This window comes from Henckelia pumila, chromosome 3, assembly GCF_033568475.1.
Source record: "Henckelia pumila isolate YLH828 chromosome 3, ASM3356847v2, whole genome shotgun sequence".
Lineage (NCBI taxonomy): Eukaryota > Viridiplantae > Streptophyta > Magnoliopsida > Lamiales > Gesneriaceae > Henckelia > Henckelia pumila.
The window spans coordinates 53,010,490-53,027,979 of NC_133122.1; the positions used below are offsets into that span (position 1 = coordinate 53,010,490).

A 17,490-nucleotide genomic window follows, 5' to 3' on the forward strand; every position below is an offset into this window, starting at 1 on the left:
ACTGTTTGAGAATGTTTTTATGAAATCCTTTATAGTGTCCGTTCTCAATGTATGTGTGTATGTTATACTTAATACTTGAGTAGTGTTTGAGAATATTTCTATGAAGTACTTTAGAGTGTTTTTTTCACAAAGAACATCCACAATAACTACGCTTTCGTAGTTATATAGATTAGGTTTCTGTAGATAGATGAAGTGTTTCGCATCTTTAAAATTTATTCTTTTTACTGGTACATATGACTATAATTAAAATTTTACTATGATTAAATACATAAGCTCGCATTTTTTAAATAATAATATCTCGTTAACTAAATAAAAACGGATAGTATTTATTATTATTGGAAGCAAGCGTCAAACTTCTCGATTTTAAAAGTTACGGTTTAAGCAATTTAGTTAGCAATCAATATCTATGTTTATACTAATACTATCTATACTATATTATAAAGAAGAGCACCTCTTAATAACTACATTAATATGACCGTCTAAAATGAGGGAGCACCTTTTAGTTGTTTAATTCAAAACTAATCAAGGAAAAAATTGCTTCAAAAAATGAATATTTTCTAACATTAGTTATCATACGAAAAATCAAATAAAAACTTTTTAAAAGACTTATTTTTTAAAAAAAATAATGCTGACATTTTGTTACATGTTATATCACACACACAATGGGTGTTCGTGCCCGTTCTGCTAGTTATATATGATGAGCTAGCAACTTAGCTTTGCATGGCATATCAAATTTTTTTTTCCCGAAATCAAAACTCTATTATTTTTCAATGAAACAAAATATAATAAAATAAAATCTTAAATATTAACTTTAAAAATTAATTTAATTTTATAAATATTTAATTTTGTGCGCGGATTGCGGGTAAAAATTTGCTAGTACTAATATTAATTCATTTCATTGACGCTTTTAAAAATAAAATAAAATAAAATAATTAACGCAAGCACGTGTTTTTCAATTGGTAAAATTAGTGGTTGCGATGCGGCCGACTCATGATAATTATCCATTTGCAACAGTGCAACACGATCGAACCGCGCAATAACAATATTCATAGGTCAGACATCAATAATTTAATGAGTCTACTAGAAATATAGTTGATTAATTTATCATCGACCCCTTCTTCATTCTTAGGATTATATACTATATAATACTATTGGCGTGCTTATTTATATATTAATTAATTGATATTAATATGCATATGATATCCTTACATTATATGTAAGAATACTTTGAAGATTTTTTTTCCCTTTTTCATAAAATGTAAAAATACCATCCGTATTTTTCGTATGTAAATTTATATGACACATATGTACATAAGGGTGCAATCGCTTTAGATATATCTCACTTTTATTTTAGTTGTTATACATATTTCTGAATTCTGATCATGCAAGCACTATATTTAGAAGCTAAGTCAGTGAAATTTGAATTTTTATTTAAAAGCTTAATTTTTTTTTTTTTATTCATATGTATGACGTACTAAAATACTATCATGAAGTCATGAACAGCATGGATTATATTAATTAAAATAAAACAATTTGTAGTGCATATACGTATTGAGTGTGCTATGTCGTCGGATTATATACACGGGATATATATTTGATTAGCATCAAACATGTAATAATAATATCCTTTAGGTTTTTCTTGATCTTTTTGGTATGTCACAGACGCGTTTTAATTAATCAAATAATCTTATTTCTTGACCATCAAGATGAAAATATTAATTAAGTTAGTTAGTTAATAAGATATATATATATATATAGACAATTATTATATTAAATTAAATATGATACAAAAATATAAGTGCTATATTTATAATCAGTTGCAGCAGTCATAAGCTTATTTATAGCTGCCTAGCTAGTTTGTATATATTACCGTACGTTTATGATTAGAGTTGGGGTTTCAAAGGTTTTGTAAATAATATCAGTTGAAATGGAGATAGATTTTCTTGGCCTCAATTCCAAGTATTCATCGTATAATTTAATGAAGAACGATCAGAATTCAAAGGTGAATCCGTTCACAGGTTTAGGTATACATATATCTTTCTTTTCTCTCAGTTTCGTTCATATTCATTTATAAATTTTTAATTTTTTGAATAGAACTTTTTTCAATTAATATAAATTGAATGTAACAAAGCCCTATCTCGTTGGAGTGTTAATTATTTGTATATATCTAAGGCCATTTAGTTTGCAGGCGTTGATGTATCCTTGTCTCTTGGTAGCAATTCTACATTAGTGGATTCCCAAACTGATGAGCTTCCATACATATCCTCACAAGGTAAGATCTAATTAAAAAGAACCCTTTTCTTTTCTTTTACAATTTGCAATTGCCTCTGATCCACCCACGTACCGAAAATGGATATATCAGTTATGATATCAATAACATTTATAAATTTTTACTATATTATAATACATAAATCCCATAAAAAAAACATATTTGGTCATTTTTATGTATTTTTAAATTTATCATTTATCATTCTTCTAATATGTTTAATGATGTACGTAGGTCCAAAAAAGTAAATTTCTTATTCAAAAATTTTTTACATTTTGTTTCACTATCCCCATTATCCTAACTACTGTCACATTATCCTAACATTTAAACAAAAATTATAATTAAATTAAAATAATATGTATTTTACTATATATATATATATATATATATATATATATATATATATATATATATATTCTTAAACCCAAATTCGAATTTCGATTGATCATTTTCTCTTTTAGTTTAATTTTATCAAGGTTGATATATATCATATGTAGATGTTACCGTGCTTATTGTTGAATAAATAAAATAGAGGATGGACTCGAGGGATTTGAATTTATGTAAGCTTGAATGAATGAATTCATTATTATATTAGCTAGGTGAATTTCAAATCCACCGTCACTGTATTAATTTATATAAATGAAATGGTAACTATATATGATGAATTGGAAATACAGTCAATAAGATGAGTCTCGTTTTCAATTAATTTTTTTTTAAAAAAATAACTGATCTCCAAATCAAATCTCGAGTGATTTAAATATATTTCATTAACACTAAACGATTAATGCAACAAAACAAAAAATGTGCAGGTTATACTCCGACAGTGGCTATGGCTAGGAGAGCGACCTTGGCAAGATTTTTGCAGAAGCGATCACACCGGTCGGTAAATACTGATCAACAAAAAACAATGGAAAATATATATATATCTATTTATATGTTTAATGATTAGAAAAACGAAAGCGTATTTGATTATTCATGAAATACATTTCGAAACTTTGTGGCAAAAATGATCCTAAATTAATTTATCGTCCATGCAGACTGACACAAACAAGAGCAGCACGTCTATCGTTGAACGTGTCTGAAGCTGCAGCTAACATCAAAAGCAACAACAAAAAGAACGGGTCGTCATTTGTAGTCTGAAGAACTGGCTTGACTCATATAATCCAATAGCATATTATATATTTAATTTTTGTTTTGTAATGTAATGTAATGTGATGTGATACAAAACGAGACGTGTCTCATTTCCATTGACAATGGTCGCCTTTTTCAATCATATATAAATTCAACGGGTTCTCAAATAGTTAAAAGTTTATTCCACGTTAAACTCAATATTAATTTTTGGGTTCTGGGAGTTTCTTGTGTAAACTCAAAACAGCACACAAAGATACGTCATATAGATTATGAGAGGCGAGTTGCACATTATTTCTATTTTTCATATATATGTCAAATATGATTTTCTATTTTTTTTTTTTTGAATACAAGTACTACGAATATCAAATTATGATTTTTTTATTATATGATTTTCTATTATATTCACAATGAGAGCGTATTTTTCTCATTCAAATCAATAATAAAATTTCAACTGCGCGAGCATTACATGAAAGAGTGGATATGAATCGAACGACAAATGACAACTTTAACTGGCAAAGAACTTGTTACACAGAAAAAAGATAGCTAGGCTGGGAGAGCAGCAGATAAATAAAACGGAAGCCAGCGCAACCCATCACAGCATCACTACAGATTTACTCAACACACCATCATTTTCAATACGGAATCTCTTCGATCATTTTGCTGTTCTTGAGTGTTTTATGAGCCAATCGATCACGACGTCTATGTTCACTGACTCCTTGCAAGAGATCATGTAGCAGCAAACTTCCCTATCTGTGATCGAACTCAGACCCCTGGAAACATAAAGAACGAGAATGAATATCGAATAGACGTACATTTGGAAATTTTCGAGTTTTTTATATATGGGAGTGACACTTACAACTGATCAACGAGTGCTTGCTTTGAAAGAGCTTCAGACTTGTCAATTTTGTTTCCAAGGACAAGCAAAGGAATCCCGCCTAATGAAGGTTTCTTCAAGAGGTCCTCTAATTCACTCCGAGTGATAGGGATGCTGTCTCGATCTGCAGCATCAACCACGTACCTGCCTCAAGAACACAAGAATTATTTAGGACGGACAACCATTTACCGGACTCAACAGGAGAGAGAGTAGAAATATAATCTCTCAAATGAATATTTATTGGGTAATTTTTACTAAAATGGCCTATTTTGTCACTCCTCAACACACTGAATTAATTCCAGTTTATTGAATTTTCCAAGTCTTGTCAGGTATATATGAAAGGTATCAATCAACTCTGAACTCTCTTTGTTTTTTTTGGCAGAACTAGTTAACCAACTTCCATTTCAGTTGCATAACAGAATAAGCTCACGATTTTTTTCATAACAGGAATTAGCTTCAAGGATTTGAAGTTTGCAACTTACAGGATAGCTGAGACACCACGGCAGTAACGTTCCCACATGGAACGAAATCTCCGTTGTCCCCCCAAGTCCCACAATTTTATGGTCACATTTCCTTTAGTAACTTTACGCATATTAAATCCAACCTGTTTTCAAACACAAGAACAATAGTTTTAGTTGAGTAAAGTTATCAATTGAAAACGAAAGTTTGTGGCAATTTGCATTAACAACAAACAAAATACGTACAGTTGGAATCATGTCTTCACTGTAGCCTCCTGTCTGAAGAAAAACAGTATCAATAACAATTGTGATATGAAAACTTGCACGGGAATGGAGGTGAAGTGTTTCTGTTTAGGGATATAAAATGTGCTATTGTGTACATGAGTGAGAGAGAATGAGATGTGCAAATATTTGACATTTCGCTTACAGCAATGGCATTAACAAGAGAAGTTTTTCCGGCATTTTGGAGACCTACAAGCGAAAGTTCCATTTCCTGTTTGAAGAACAAGCTGAAAGGATATATAGTTGGAAAGAAAGTTATTTTAGATGTAGGTATCGAATATAATCTTATGGTAATATTTTACGAATTTTAATAAAATCCAGAGTCCATAAGGTACAATACAGGTGATCCTCGATTTGTCATCAAGACTTTTCAACTAAACCCTTCATACAAAAATTGAATCATGCTAGTTCTCAAGATCATCTAAAGACATCATTAATTGGAACAATGATTGTTTAACATTCAATGCTTTTTTTTCCCCCCTGAAAATAACTTCAATACAAGGGAATTGAAGCACATATACCTATTACAACAAAATGAGGCATGACAAAAAAACTAAACTTCTATAGATAAAAGCCAGTAAATAAATTGCTATCAAACATACGAAGGTAATGTTTTTTGGTTTACATTAAAAATCTGCTCATGGATGCAAATTTTCTATCATCCGAATTCATGCTTGCTTTACTCTGAACTGTTTTCATTGCTAGGCATAGCTAAGACTTATGCTGGCATTTTTTTGGAGCTAAAAGATTTTAAAAATATAAGAATATGTCTCAAACGCGTAGAATACTCCCTCACTTCATTGACACAAATATTGAGTTAAGAATCGTATCCTAAACAGCAATATGACCAAAGAGGCCAATTTTCCCAAACGATGGTTATGCAATGGATAATTATGGATCATGGATCCTATTAAAGAAACCACAGATGTAAAGCCCATAAAAAGTTTTTGACGAAAGATGTAAAAAACTTAAATTTATTTATTTCATTCATTTTTTCATGATATTCAACACCATTAAAATTTAATCCTTATTTCCTCCAAGGAAAATTAATTGAAAACCTGTTCCTTTGACTTTGTTTTTCATTTCCCCATTTCAATCGAAATCCTGAATATTACAAGGGTTCATCCTCAAATGCAGAATAAATGCTAGAATACACAGCTACAAGTCCCGAGGTTCAATGTCTAAAACCAGGATACGGGTTTCTAACTCATGTATAAACAAAATGTGATCAGATTTGGTGGTGAATCTGTTTCCATTAACACAGCCGGGGCAGGCAGCTAAGTTAGACCGGAGAGAGCTGTACGACTGTTGTTACAAACATAAATTTTGCAGGATTGCCAGCGCATTCAAATTTCAATGAAATAACAACACAAAATCCTCTAAGTTGGACCGGAAAGAGCTGCACGACTGTTCTTACAAACAAGGATTTAGCAGGATTGCCAATGTATTCAAATTTCAATGAAATAACAATTAACAACACAAAATCCGTGTACGTTCACAGTTAAGCCTTTATTTCTCACTACTCTCAACACCCGTAGGCATAAAATGTTATTAAACACTACTTCATACCAATTCCCTCCTTCTCAGTGACAAAATAAAAACACTTTAAACGAACATTACAGCCAATCAATACTTTACGTGAACGCAACCAAGCTCATGAACCAATATGCATAATGAAGAATTCTAGAATCTAAACATCAGTAAAAATCAAAACTTTATGCACAATATCATGATCGAACAAGCACTATAAATATGTACATCGAACTAATCGATAAGGTAACAAGACAATAGAAAATATGAGCTGTAAATCCATTTCAAACAAGGAGATAGATAAAGTTCACCTCCGGAGCCAGTTGAGGAAAGAATCCAACAAGCCCATAGAGACGACTCAAAAGATTAAAAAAATGAAACTTTTGGATGAAATCAGCAAAAAAAGAGGGGTTGGAAAATGAACCCTTCGGATATTTGGCAAAGGTGAGTTCTTGAATTATCCGGAGGGAGCAGAAAGGTTACAAAAGAGAAGAGGTCGGTAGGGACAGACAAATGGGAAACCTCACCGACTGAAACAAGAATCGCTTCTTCCTATTAATTTTTTCGGAATCAAAATCGCATTTTCACCGCAAAACATCTTTATGTTCTAAACCTGTCCTCAAAACCGACCCGCAACCAATCACAACTCATCGATCTAATCATGAATGGTTAATGAGATCTTATATTGAGGGAGTAAGTGTAATACCTAAATTATATATTCAATGGTTTGTATCTTTATATATAGGCTTAATTAATTATATATTGTTGACGTAGCAAATCATGGTGACATTAGATCTATCATTAAAATAATAACTATAACGTAGGTTGAACTCTACCTAATCTTGCTAAAAAAATAAACATAACTCGTCTATTTGGCGAATGGAGCAGACCAACCCAACAGATTTGAGTCTATTTTAAAAGCTCTAAACCTGAACAAGCTCCCATATGTATATTATAATTATATTTTAAATACATATATTTATTATAAACTTTGAATTTAAATAATTGATTACTATTATAAAATTATGGTTGATTAAAGAAAAATAATTTGTGAGGAAAAATATATAATCCAGAACCAACCATGTGGAAATTTATTCGATAAATAAATTTAAATAATTTATTATTATAGGTTTCGTCATGTTTTTAATTAATTTCGTCCGAATACTCACAAATACCAAATAATAATGTCGATAATAAAATTGTAGCTCATCTGATAATATTTTGAATTCAAACTTCAATTATAACAATCTTCTCTTCTATCTCACAAAAAATTAAAAAAATTGATAATGGGGACAACAAACTACTTGTTTGATGCTAGATATTGTAATCATTACAAAATTTAATCTCCTCGTTTTTATTTCGACGCATTTTAGGGTTTGAAATAAAAATTCGAAATCACTTAAAAAAAATTCAAAAAACAAAATTGAATTTAGAATTTTCTAGATTGTATCGGGCTCTCAATAATACGCACACGGGATTGGATCTGGAAGCCATGTTGTACCTCTTTTCGTATAAATCATATCGCTTATAGAAATAATAAAAAAGTTTAAAAAAATGTGCTTGGTTGGAAACATTTGAATTTAAAAGTTTTGAAAATCCATTTATTTGAATTTTTTTTTATTAAATCACTTCTTGGAATAATATAAAATTTCAAAGTGAAACAACATAGGCATAAGGAACCTTATTCATATAAGCATGTTCTTGCTCCGTCGAGGTAATTGCGCTTTGATTAATTTAAAGTGACTAAACAAAGGAGTATTAACCGATTTAGCTTCATCCATGTTGAATCTGATGAGCACATTTTTTACGTACTCTGTCTGAGATAACTTCAAGACTCCGTTCACCCTATCTTAACTTCAAGACTCCGTTCGTTCACCCCATCTCTCAAGATTTTCATACCAAGAATTTGCTTGGCGGTTCCCAAATCCTTCATTGCAAATTTTTTTGATAATTTTTTCTTCAGTTTATCAATCTCTTCTAGACACGCTCCTACTATCAATAATGATCCGTCTGGCACCTCAGGAAACCGTTGTTATTCATGAATCCATCAAACTTTTTGTACCACTGTCTTAGAGCTTGTTTGAGACCGTACAAGTTCTTCTGAATTCTGCTCATCATTTTATCTGTCTCGCATACTTCAAATCCATGTGGATGCTCTATATAAATTTCTTCATCCAAGTCACCATGTAGAAATGTCGTCTTTACATCCAACTGCTCCAGATGTAGTCTTCCTTTGCCACTAATCCAAGTACAGTTCTGATCGTGGTCAATTTCACCACTGGAGAGAAAATCTTGGTGTAATCAACGTCTTCTCTTTGTTGAAAGCCTTTTTCAACAAGTATTGCCTTGCACCGTTTGCTGCTATCAACTTCTTATTTGATCTGGTACACCCACTTGTTGTGTTATGCCTTTTTGCCATCCAGAAGTTCTGTTAACTCCCAAGTCTGATTGGATGACAGTGAATCCATCTCTTCTTTCATGGCTAGCTTCCACTTGATTGAATCATCATCTTACATCGCCTTTTCATAAGTCTCTGGTTCACCTTTATCAGTTAGCAAAATATAGTGAAGTGCAGAGGAATATTTCTGAGGTGGTCTGATTCTTCTAGAAGATCTCCTGAGTTCAATTTTCGGAGTTTTTGGGTCATTATCTTGTGCAGCAGTTTTTTTATCCTCCAGGTTACTGGTTTCCGACTCATTCAGATGAATATACATCAATGACACTTCATTCGTCTTCTTGACTTCTGGACATTCATCTCTAGCTCCAATGCTTGACCTGTCCTTATACATCACATACTCATTGAAAATTACATCTCAGCTCCGAATGATCTTCCAATTTTGGTCATTCCAGAATCGATAACCAAGCATTATCTCTATAATCAATAAAAAAAAACACTTCTTGGATTTCAGATCTAGTTTTGTTCTGCTAGCTGAATTAATGTGAACATATGATAAACGTCCAAACACTTTCAAGAAAGAAAGGTTTACTTCTTTGTCGCTCCAGAATTTTTCAGGTATTCTGTAACCAAGCGGTACCGAAGGTTTTTTGTTGATCAGATATGCTGCAGTGTTAACTGCATCAACCCAAAATGATTTCGGCAGCCCAGTGAGCAATCTCATGCTCTAGGCTCGCTCATTCAAGGTCCAGTTCATCCTCTCAGCTACACCATTCTGTTGAGAAGTACCGGGAATGGGTTTCTCCATCTTGATCCAGTTCAGCTTGAATTTGTCAAAGAACATTAGAGGTTGGGACGAAAATGGAGAGTGACACGGATGGGAATGACTTTCCCATCCTCGTCCCCGAATTCAAACTCCGTCCTCATCCCCGCGGGGACAAAGTATCCATCCTCATCCCGATACCCTATAATATATATTATTAATAAATTTTATTATAATATAAATATATAATATTAATAAATCTACAACTATAAAATACATATATGTAAATATTAAAAAAATAAAAATGTCATACTTAAATCATTATTTCATCTAGCTACTTCAACAAACAATACAACATACTATGTAGTGACCCTTACCCGAATCACCTACTAAACAGAACTTAGGCATGCAATTAACTTAATTAAACAGAAATCAGAATTCAACTGTGGAAACCATAACATTTATACAATCTCAAGAAAAGAAATCTGTAAATATCCAAAATAATATACAACCAAATCGAATAGCTGTATAAACCCAAAATAACAGAATAAAAACCTAAACGAAGCTCCAGCTGATCAACCACTGTCTAGCCCCTCTTGGATCCACCCGCCTCATCCAATCACAAACCTGCCCCATGGAATAGGGTATCCAGAAACACAGAGTACGAGACATGAGCATAAAATGCTCAGCACGAGAGTATGAGTATACATGCATGCAAAGTGAACTCCCTATAACCAGTGGATATGCCGGACCCAAATCGATGGAAGTCCAACCACTAACAGGATAGGGTAAAACCCTACTATAGACATCTCGAACGACATAGCTCAATATGCAAATGTATGCAGCATAAATCAATGACATATAAATTATGCAGTCACATAATACATGCATACTCAGTCAGGATATGTCGAACAGTACTTTCGTACCTCAAATACTAGGCAAGTGCTATCATCCCTAGGTCCACGCCTATAATCTGCGCTACACTGCCAAATGATACTACTATCATTATAGCGCTCTAAAAGCCTTAACTAAGCTAAAACATACTCCTAAATATTTTTAGAAAGCAAAAGCTAAACCTTCGTCCGTCGTTAGCCCTTTGATGTCGATTGCCTCAAAACTAGGCCACAGCTCCGCTACGACGCCTGAATCGCTATGCCACTTTCGGATTCCCGATGGGATGCCTAGAATTCCCTAGATCTGAGTTAGAAGGCTAAGGAATCGAGAGATAAGAGGTGATTGGTGCGTCTAAATCTGAATCTCGGCCCTCCTATTTATAGACGGAGTTCGGATCATTCGAACTGGACTTCGGAGCGTCCGAACACGATCGGACCGTCCGATCTCAACTTCGGGTCGTCCGAACCCAATAATACATCATTGCTGACGTCAGCACAATGACGTCATCCATGACAACTGTCGGCAGCACGTTTGGAGCGTCCGAACCACTCTTCGGATCGTCCGAACCCTGACTTCGGACCTTCCGAACCCTGACTTCGGAGCCTCCGAACTCGACGACCATCGAACCATTATCGAGCGTTCTGAATCCATTTCCGAACTCTGTTAATCCATCTGGGACTCCCTTAATCATGTTTTATTACATCTAAACATGATCGTATTATTAATTACTCATAAATGGTTAATTTTGGATACGGGTTACTACATTCTCCCCCACTTAAGATATTTCGTCCTCGAAATCCGATCTTAAGTACCGAATGTAAAACAAAAATCCAAAACATTCTTTATTCAAATCAAATGTTTACAGAGTTTACATCTAAATACAAATCGAAAATGAAATCAAAATAACTCAGGATGTTCTGCACGCATCCTGTCCTCAAGCTCCCAAGTAGCTTCTTCAGTACCTATGCGCTGCCACTGAACTAAAACCAAAGGAATGACTTTGTTCCGCAAGACCTTATCCTTGTGATCCAGGATACGAATATGTCTCTCAACATAGGTCAAATCCTTATCCACTTGAACTTCAGACCGCTGTAGAACATGAGACGGATCTGCCACATACCGTCGCAACAGAGATACGTGGAACACGTTGTGAATACTGGACAGATACGGTGGCAAAGCCAAACGATAAGCCAAATCGCCAATGCTCTCCAAGATCTCAAACGGACCGATAAATCTGGGAGACAACTTGCCCTTAAGGCCAAATTTGAGAATCCCGCAGAAAGGTGACACCCTCAGAAACACTTTCTCCCCAACATCAAACTGCAAAGGCCTACGCTTAGTGTTAGCATAGCTGGCCTGACGATCCTGTGCAGTCTTAATCCGTTTCTTGATCTGATCAACAATATCTACTGCCTCCTGGATAAAATCCGGTCCCTCAGCCTGTCTCTCCCCCACTTCTTTCCAGAAGAGTGGAGTACGACAACGTCGCCCGTACAACGCCTCAAAAGGTTCCATCCCAATGCTAGTATGATAGTTGTTGTTGTACGTGAACTCAATCAATGACAAATGATCCTGCCAGGCTGAACCAAAATCCATAACGCACGCTCGAAGCATATCCTCCAAAGTACGGATAGTGCGCTCTGACTGAACATCTGTCTCCGGATGATAGGCAGTACTCAAACTGAGAGTAGTACCCATCGCACGCTGAACACTCCCCCAGAACCTAGAAGTGAACCTGGGGTCTCGATCGCTGACAATGCTCACAGGCACTCCATGAAGTCGAACGATCTCCTGAACATACAACCGTGCCATGCGATCCACAGAGTACTCTCGACTATAGGCAATGAAATGCGCTGACTTGGTGAGTCGGTCCACCACAACCCAGATAGAATCACAATTCCTCGAGGACATTGGTAAATGGGTCACAAAATCCATCGTGATAAACTCCCATTTCCACTCAGGAATAGGCAGACTGTGAAGCAAACCTCCAGGTCGTTGGTGTTCTGCCTTGACTTGTTGACACACCAAATATCTCAAAACATACTGATACACACTGCGTTTCATCCCCTTCCATCAAAACCGAGTACGTAGATCCTTGTACATCTTGTTGCTTCCCGGGTGAATACTCAACTTGGTGCAATGTGCCTGAAACTAGATCTCCTCTCGCAACTCTTCATCCTGCGGAATCACAAGTCTACCAGACAAACACAGAAAACCATCTGACTGATAGTGAAATCCAGACGAGCTACCCTCGTTAGCTAGGCGAGCCAAACGCTGGGTCTTCGAATCAGACATCTGAGCATCCCGAATCCGCGAATACAAAGCTGGCTCAGATAATATCGCAAACATCTGGATACTTTGCATACCTTTCTTATGCTTGAAGGTATACCCCAAAGTACAACAGTCACTGATCGCACTAGACATCGAACAAGTCTGTAGTGTGGATAGTCGCACCTTGTGACTCAAAGCATCAGCGGTGAGATTAGCAGCTCCTGGATGGTACTTAATCTCGCAATCATAGTCCTTAAGCAAATCCATCCAACGTCTCTGCCTCATGTTCAATTCCACCTGAGTGAACAAATATTTGAGACTCTTGTGGTCGGTGAAGATCTCAAATTTCTCGCCATACAGATAATGACGCCAGATCTTCAAAGCGAACACAATGGCTGCCAATTCCAAATCATGAACTGGATAGTTGTCCTCGTGAAGCTTCAGCTGTCTAGAAGCGTATGCAATCACATGCCCATTATGAGTCAGGACACAACCTAACCCCTGAAGAGAAGCATCAGTGTATACCGCATACCCTCCAGATCCTGATGGTAATGTCAACACCGGTGCAGAAGTCAACCACCGTCGAAGCTCACAGAAATTCTCCTCACACTCGGAGGACCACTCGAAATCAATACCCTTGGGGGTAAGCTGCGTCAACGGTCGAGCTAGCTGAGAGAAGTTCAGAATGAAGCGTCGATAATATCCTGCTAGACCCAGAAAACTACGGATCTCAGCAACCGTCGTTGGACACGACCAATTCAGCACAACCTCAATCTTGCTCGGATCAACAGAAATCCCCTCCCTGGATATGATATGGCCAAGAAAGACCACTCGATCCATCCAGAACTCACTCTTGCTCAGTTTGGCATACAACTGCTTGTCCCGAAGAGTCTGCAGTACCACTCGCAAGTGAGAAACATGCTCTTCCGCATTACGTGAATACACCAAGATGTCGTCAATGAAGACCACAGCAAACTTGTCTAAATACTCCCTAAAGACACGGTTCATCAGATCCATAAATATAGCCGGCGCATTAGTCAATCCAAATGGCATCACTAAAAACTCATAATGCCCATAGCGAGTACGGAATGCAGTCTTGGCTACGTCCTTGTAGTAACCCGCATCTTGAATTAGCGATTAATGAGTAATTAACCATATGATCATGTTCTTGATTGTTAATACATGATTAGGGAAGTCCTATTGGACTAACAGACTCCAAAAATAGATCCAGGATACCCGAACAGGGTTAGGGCTTACGTCATCAATCACGTCAGCAAGGTTACGTCATGGCTGACGTCACTGATGGGACTTCGGAGGACCCAAAGTTAGGATCGGACAATCCGATCGTGTTCGGACGATCCGAAGTCATGATCGGAGGATCCGAACCAGTTCGGAGTGACCGAAGCCGAGTTCGAACGACCCGAACTTCGTCTATAAATAGGGGAGCCGAGGTTCATTTGTGACTCACTCATTTCCTCTCTTCTCTCTCTATTCCTAAGCCTTCTAACTCAGATCTAGGGAAATCTAGGCATCCTATGGGAAATCTGGAAGTGGCTTATTGATCTAGACGTCGTCGCGGAGCTGTGGCCTAGTTTTGAGGCTATCTACAGCAAAGGGATAACGACGGACGCAGGTATAGTTTGGCATCCTAAATATATTTAGGAGTATGCATTAGGTTAGTTAAGGCTTTTAGAGCTTTATTTTTGATGCATGGATATTTGCATTGTAGTAGAAGTAGACTGGACTATAGGCTTGGAGTATAGGCCAGTGGAGCTAGGTTTGACCAGCAGTGTTAGAGGTACGTAAGTACTGACCGAGATAGCCGACATGATATATTTGCATGTATGTTGCATGAGTATGTGCTATATGTCTTATCATATTTTAGTATGTTTTACCGTCTTAGCACATACATGATTTTACGTGTGACTGCATCCGAAGAGATGTGAGTCATTGATAGTTTCCATAGGGAACAGTGATCTCAATTGGACTCGAGTCAGATATGGCAGTTTTCATATGGGACTTGTATCCTATTTTGGATTCGGGTCAGGATGGGGTTGACTCAGCCCTGATATGGAATATACGAGTACCCCGCGGAGTAGCTCTCTAGCCGGTACTGTATATTCCCGGCGCCATGAGCAAGTGTTTTCACTTGAGTTTTAAATCATATTGTGTGCGCATATCTGTATTTATGTCATTGCTTTCGTGTTGAGCGTTGTCGCTCATGCCCCTGTGTTTGGGTATCATGGTGTACCTTGTGTTGGGGCAGGTTTGAGGCTGGACGATCCAGGCTGCTCTCAGCAAGATTGAGCTTTGGAGAGTGCGAGGTTGTAGAGGGTAGGGATTTGTTTACCCTGAACCTTCAATTTGGTTGTATAATAATATTTATACACGATTGTTATCGTCGGTTGTATTCTGCCGATTGGATTTGTTGTATTTTAATTATCCTCTCTTTATGATTTAAGTTTTAATTGCATTCACTTCTATTGTAACTCTGATTAGTTAGTGGATCCGGGTTGGGTCACTACATTTTTTGGTATCAGAGCGCATTGCACTGGGAATTTTGTAAAGCGGATTAAGTTATTATCTGTTATTGTGTAACAGATGGCAGATTACGATGAGAGCACGATAGCGGAGGCGGCGGTCATTAGGGCGATCCGAATGATCGTAGACGTCGTCAAGAACAGCCTGAGGAGCGCAAGCGAGTGAGCATGCGCAGATTCAAGGAGGTTAGCCCGAAGCCTTTGTCGGGAGGTGAGACAGCTGAAGAGGCGGAGGATTGGCTTGAGATGATGGAACAGTGTTTTCAGGAGTTCCGTTGCACAGATGAGGATAGGATGGAGATTCTTGCCTTCATGCTTGAGGGACGAGCGAGGAAGTGGTGGAGATTAACTTCCGCACCATTCATAGCAGCTAGAGGAGTAGCCACCTGGGCTGAGTTCCGTGCTGCTTATCAGAGGTTGTATTTTCCTCCAGCTCTTCGTCAGGCGAAAGCCAGTGAGTTGCTGAGTTTGCGAAAGGGGACGATGACGATCGAGGAGTACCAGCAGAAGTTCTTTGATCTGCTACCTTTTTTTCCTCATGTTGTTGATAGTTCTATGGCGAAGTTTGACCATTTCCTTCAGGGTTTGAACCCTGATATTCCTCGGATGGTTGCTGTGGGCGGCAATGGGACTTATGAGGATTTGGTGGACCGTTGTCGCCAGGTTGAGGACAGTATTTGGAGGAACAGGGGACTTTACTCTTCTTCTTCTAGGTCAGCGAGTACCAATGCTTTGGGCCCTAGGGGCCAGTCTTTCAAGAAGCCAGGAGGTACTTCTTCTGGATCTGGTGGAGTGCATAACTTTGGCGGTCAGAGGCCGAACCGTTGTCGTCAGTGCAGATGCAGACATCCGCCAGGGCAGTGTGGTCAATCGACCAATGCTTGTTTCCAGTGTGGCCAGGAGGGTCACATGAAGAGGGATTGTCCTATGCTGATTGGGGCAGCGAGTGGTTCCGGAGGTTCTCAGGCATCTATTCAGCCACCTCAGTATCAGCAGCCACCTTTCCAGCAGCAGTTTTCGCAGCAGCGCCAGCAGCCGCAGCAGTCTCAGCGACAGCCTACTCAGACTCCTTCTCGGGGTCATTCTTCTTTGAGGCCACGTGCCCAGGGTCAGGTCTTTGCGCTTAACCAGGAGCAGGCAGAGGCTGACAGTGATCGGATGATTGCAGGTATCTATAGTTTATGTGGTTTTCCTGCATATGTTTTAATTGATACCGATGCATCACATTCTTTCGTTTCAGCACGTTTTGCTAAGAAGTATAAGTTGTCATATATTCCTCTAGACGTGTTATTAGTGGTTTCTACTCCTATGGATAGCAAGGTTTTAGCCAAACGTCTAGTTGTGGGTTGTATTTTGGATTCCGAGGGGCATCAGCTTAGTGCTAACCTGATGGTTCTAGCGATGGAGGATTTCGATTGCATCATTGGGATAGATCTTTTGACTACCTACCGAGCGATAGTGGATTGCTATCAGAGGTTTGTTCAGTTCCGACCGGAGGATGACGAGTCATGGTATTTCTATGGTGAGGGAGCGCGAACCCCGATGCCAATGGTTTCTGCTCTGAAGGCCCGACGTGCTTTAGAGTCTGGAGGGGAAGGCTACCTTATCTACGCCATTGACGCATCCTTGGGAGAGCCAGATATCCAAGAGATACCAGTGGTTCGTGACTTTCCAGATGTATTTCCGGAGGAGATTCCAGGTTTGCCACCAGTGAGGGAGATCGAGTTTGGCATTGAGTTAGTGCCAGGGACTGCATCGATTTCTAGAACTCCTTATCGTTTAGTGCCATTAGAGATGAAAGAGCTACAGAAGCAATTACAAGATCTTCTTGATAAGGGCTATATTCGACCTAGTGTTTTGCCGTGGGGAGCCCCAGTGCTGTTTGTCAAGAATAAGGATGGTTCAATGCGGTTGTGTATTGATTACCGTCAGTTGAATCAAGCGACAGTGAAGAATAAGTATCCTCTTCCGTGGATAGATGATCTCTTTGATCAGTTACAGGGTACTTCTGTATATTCGAAGATTGATCTTCGGTTTGGATATCATCAGTTGCGAGTTCGGCAGGAGGATGTTCCTAAGACAACAT

The 17,490-nt window shown here is 37.7% G+C and overlaps 2 protein-coding genes across 2 annotated transcripts; one reads left to right on the forward strand and one right to left on the reverse strand.

Annotated features, from left to right (window-relative positions):
• Nucleotides 1-1,316: 1,316 nt before the first annotated feature.
• LOC140893119 (uncharacterized) lies at nt 1,317-3,548 on the forward strand. Its single transcript, XM_073302183.1, has 4 exons — nt 1,317-2,024; nt 2,189-2,272; nt 3,076-3,145; nt 3,304-3,548. The coding sequence occupies exons 1-4, from the start codon at nt 1,928-1,930 to the stop codon at nt 3,404-3,406; spliced, it is 354 nt and encodes a 117-aa protein (XP_073158284.1). The 5' UTR covers nt 1,317-1,927; the 3' UTR covers nt 3,407-3,548.
• A 238-nt stretch (nt 3,549-3,786) lies between these two features.
• On the reverse strand, nt 3,787-7,094 carry LOC140890398 (ADP-ribosylation factor-like protein 8c). Its single transcript, XM_073298161.1, has 6 exons — nt 6,853-7,094; nt 5,157-5,238; nt 4,976-5,008; nt 4,754-4,875; nt 4,254-4,415; nt 3,787-4,167 (listed from the first exon to the last, which is right to left on the reverse strand). The coding sequence occupies exons 1-6, from the start codon at nt 6,888-6,890 to the stop codon at nt 4,050-4,052; spliced, it is 555 nt and encodes a 184-aa protein (XP_073154262.1). The 5' UTR covers nt 6,891-7,094; the 3' UTR covers nt 3,787-4,049.
• Nucleotides 7,095-17,490: the final 10,396 nt, after the last annotated feature.

What these genes read in the sequence shown, in the direction of transcription:
- LOC140890398 (XM_073298161.1), bottom strand. Translation starts at nt 6,890, where the DNA reads ATGGGCTTGTTGGATTCTTTCCTCAACTGGCTCCGGAG. An exon ending in TTCCTCAACTGGCTCCGGAG is followed by an intron (nt 5,239 to 6,852) that starts GTGAACTTTATC and finishes ATATCCTTTCAG; the next exon opens with CTTGTTCTTCAAACAGGAAA. An exon ending in CAAGCACTCGTTGATCAGTT is followed by an intron (nt 4,168 to 4,253) that starts GTAAGTGTCACT and finishes TTATGTTTCCAG; the next exon opens with GGGTCTGAGTTCGATCACAG.
- LOC140893119 (XM_073302183.1), top strand. Translation starts at nt 1,928, where the DNA reads ATGGAGATAGATTTTCTTGGCCTCAATTCCAAGTATTCATCGTATAAT. An exon ending in TCCATACATATCCTCACAAG is followed by an intron (nt 2,273 to 3,075) that starts GTAAGATCTAAT and finishes AAAAATGTGCAG; the next exon opens with GTTATACTCCGACAGTGGCT. An exon ending in TTGCAGAAGCGATCACACCG is followed by an intron (nt 3,146 to 3,303) that starts GTCGGTAAATAC and finishes TCGTCCATGCAG; the next exon opens with ACTGACACAAACAAGAGCAG.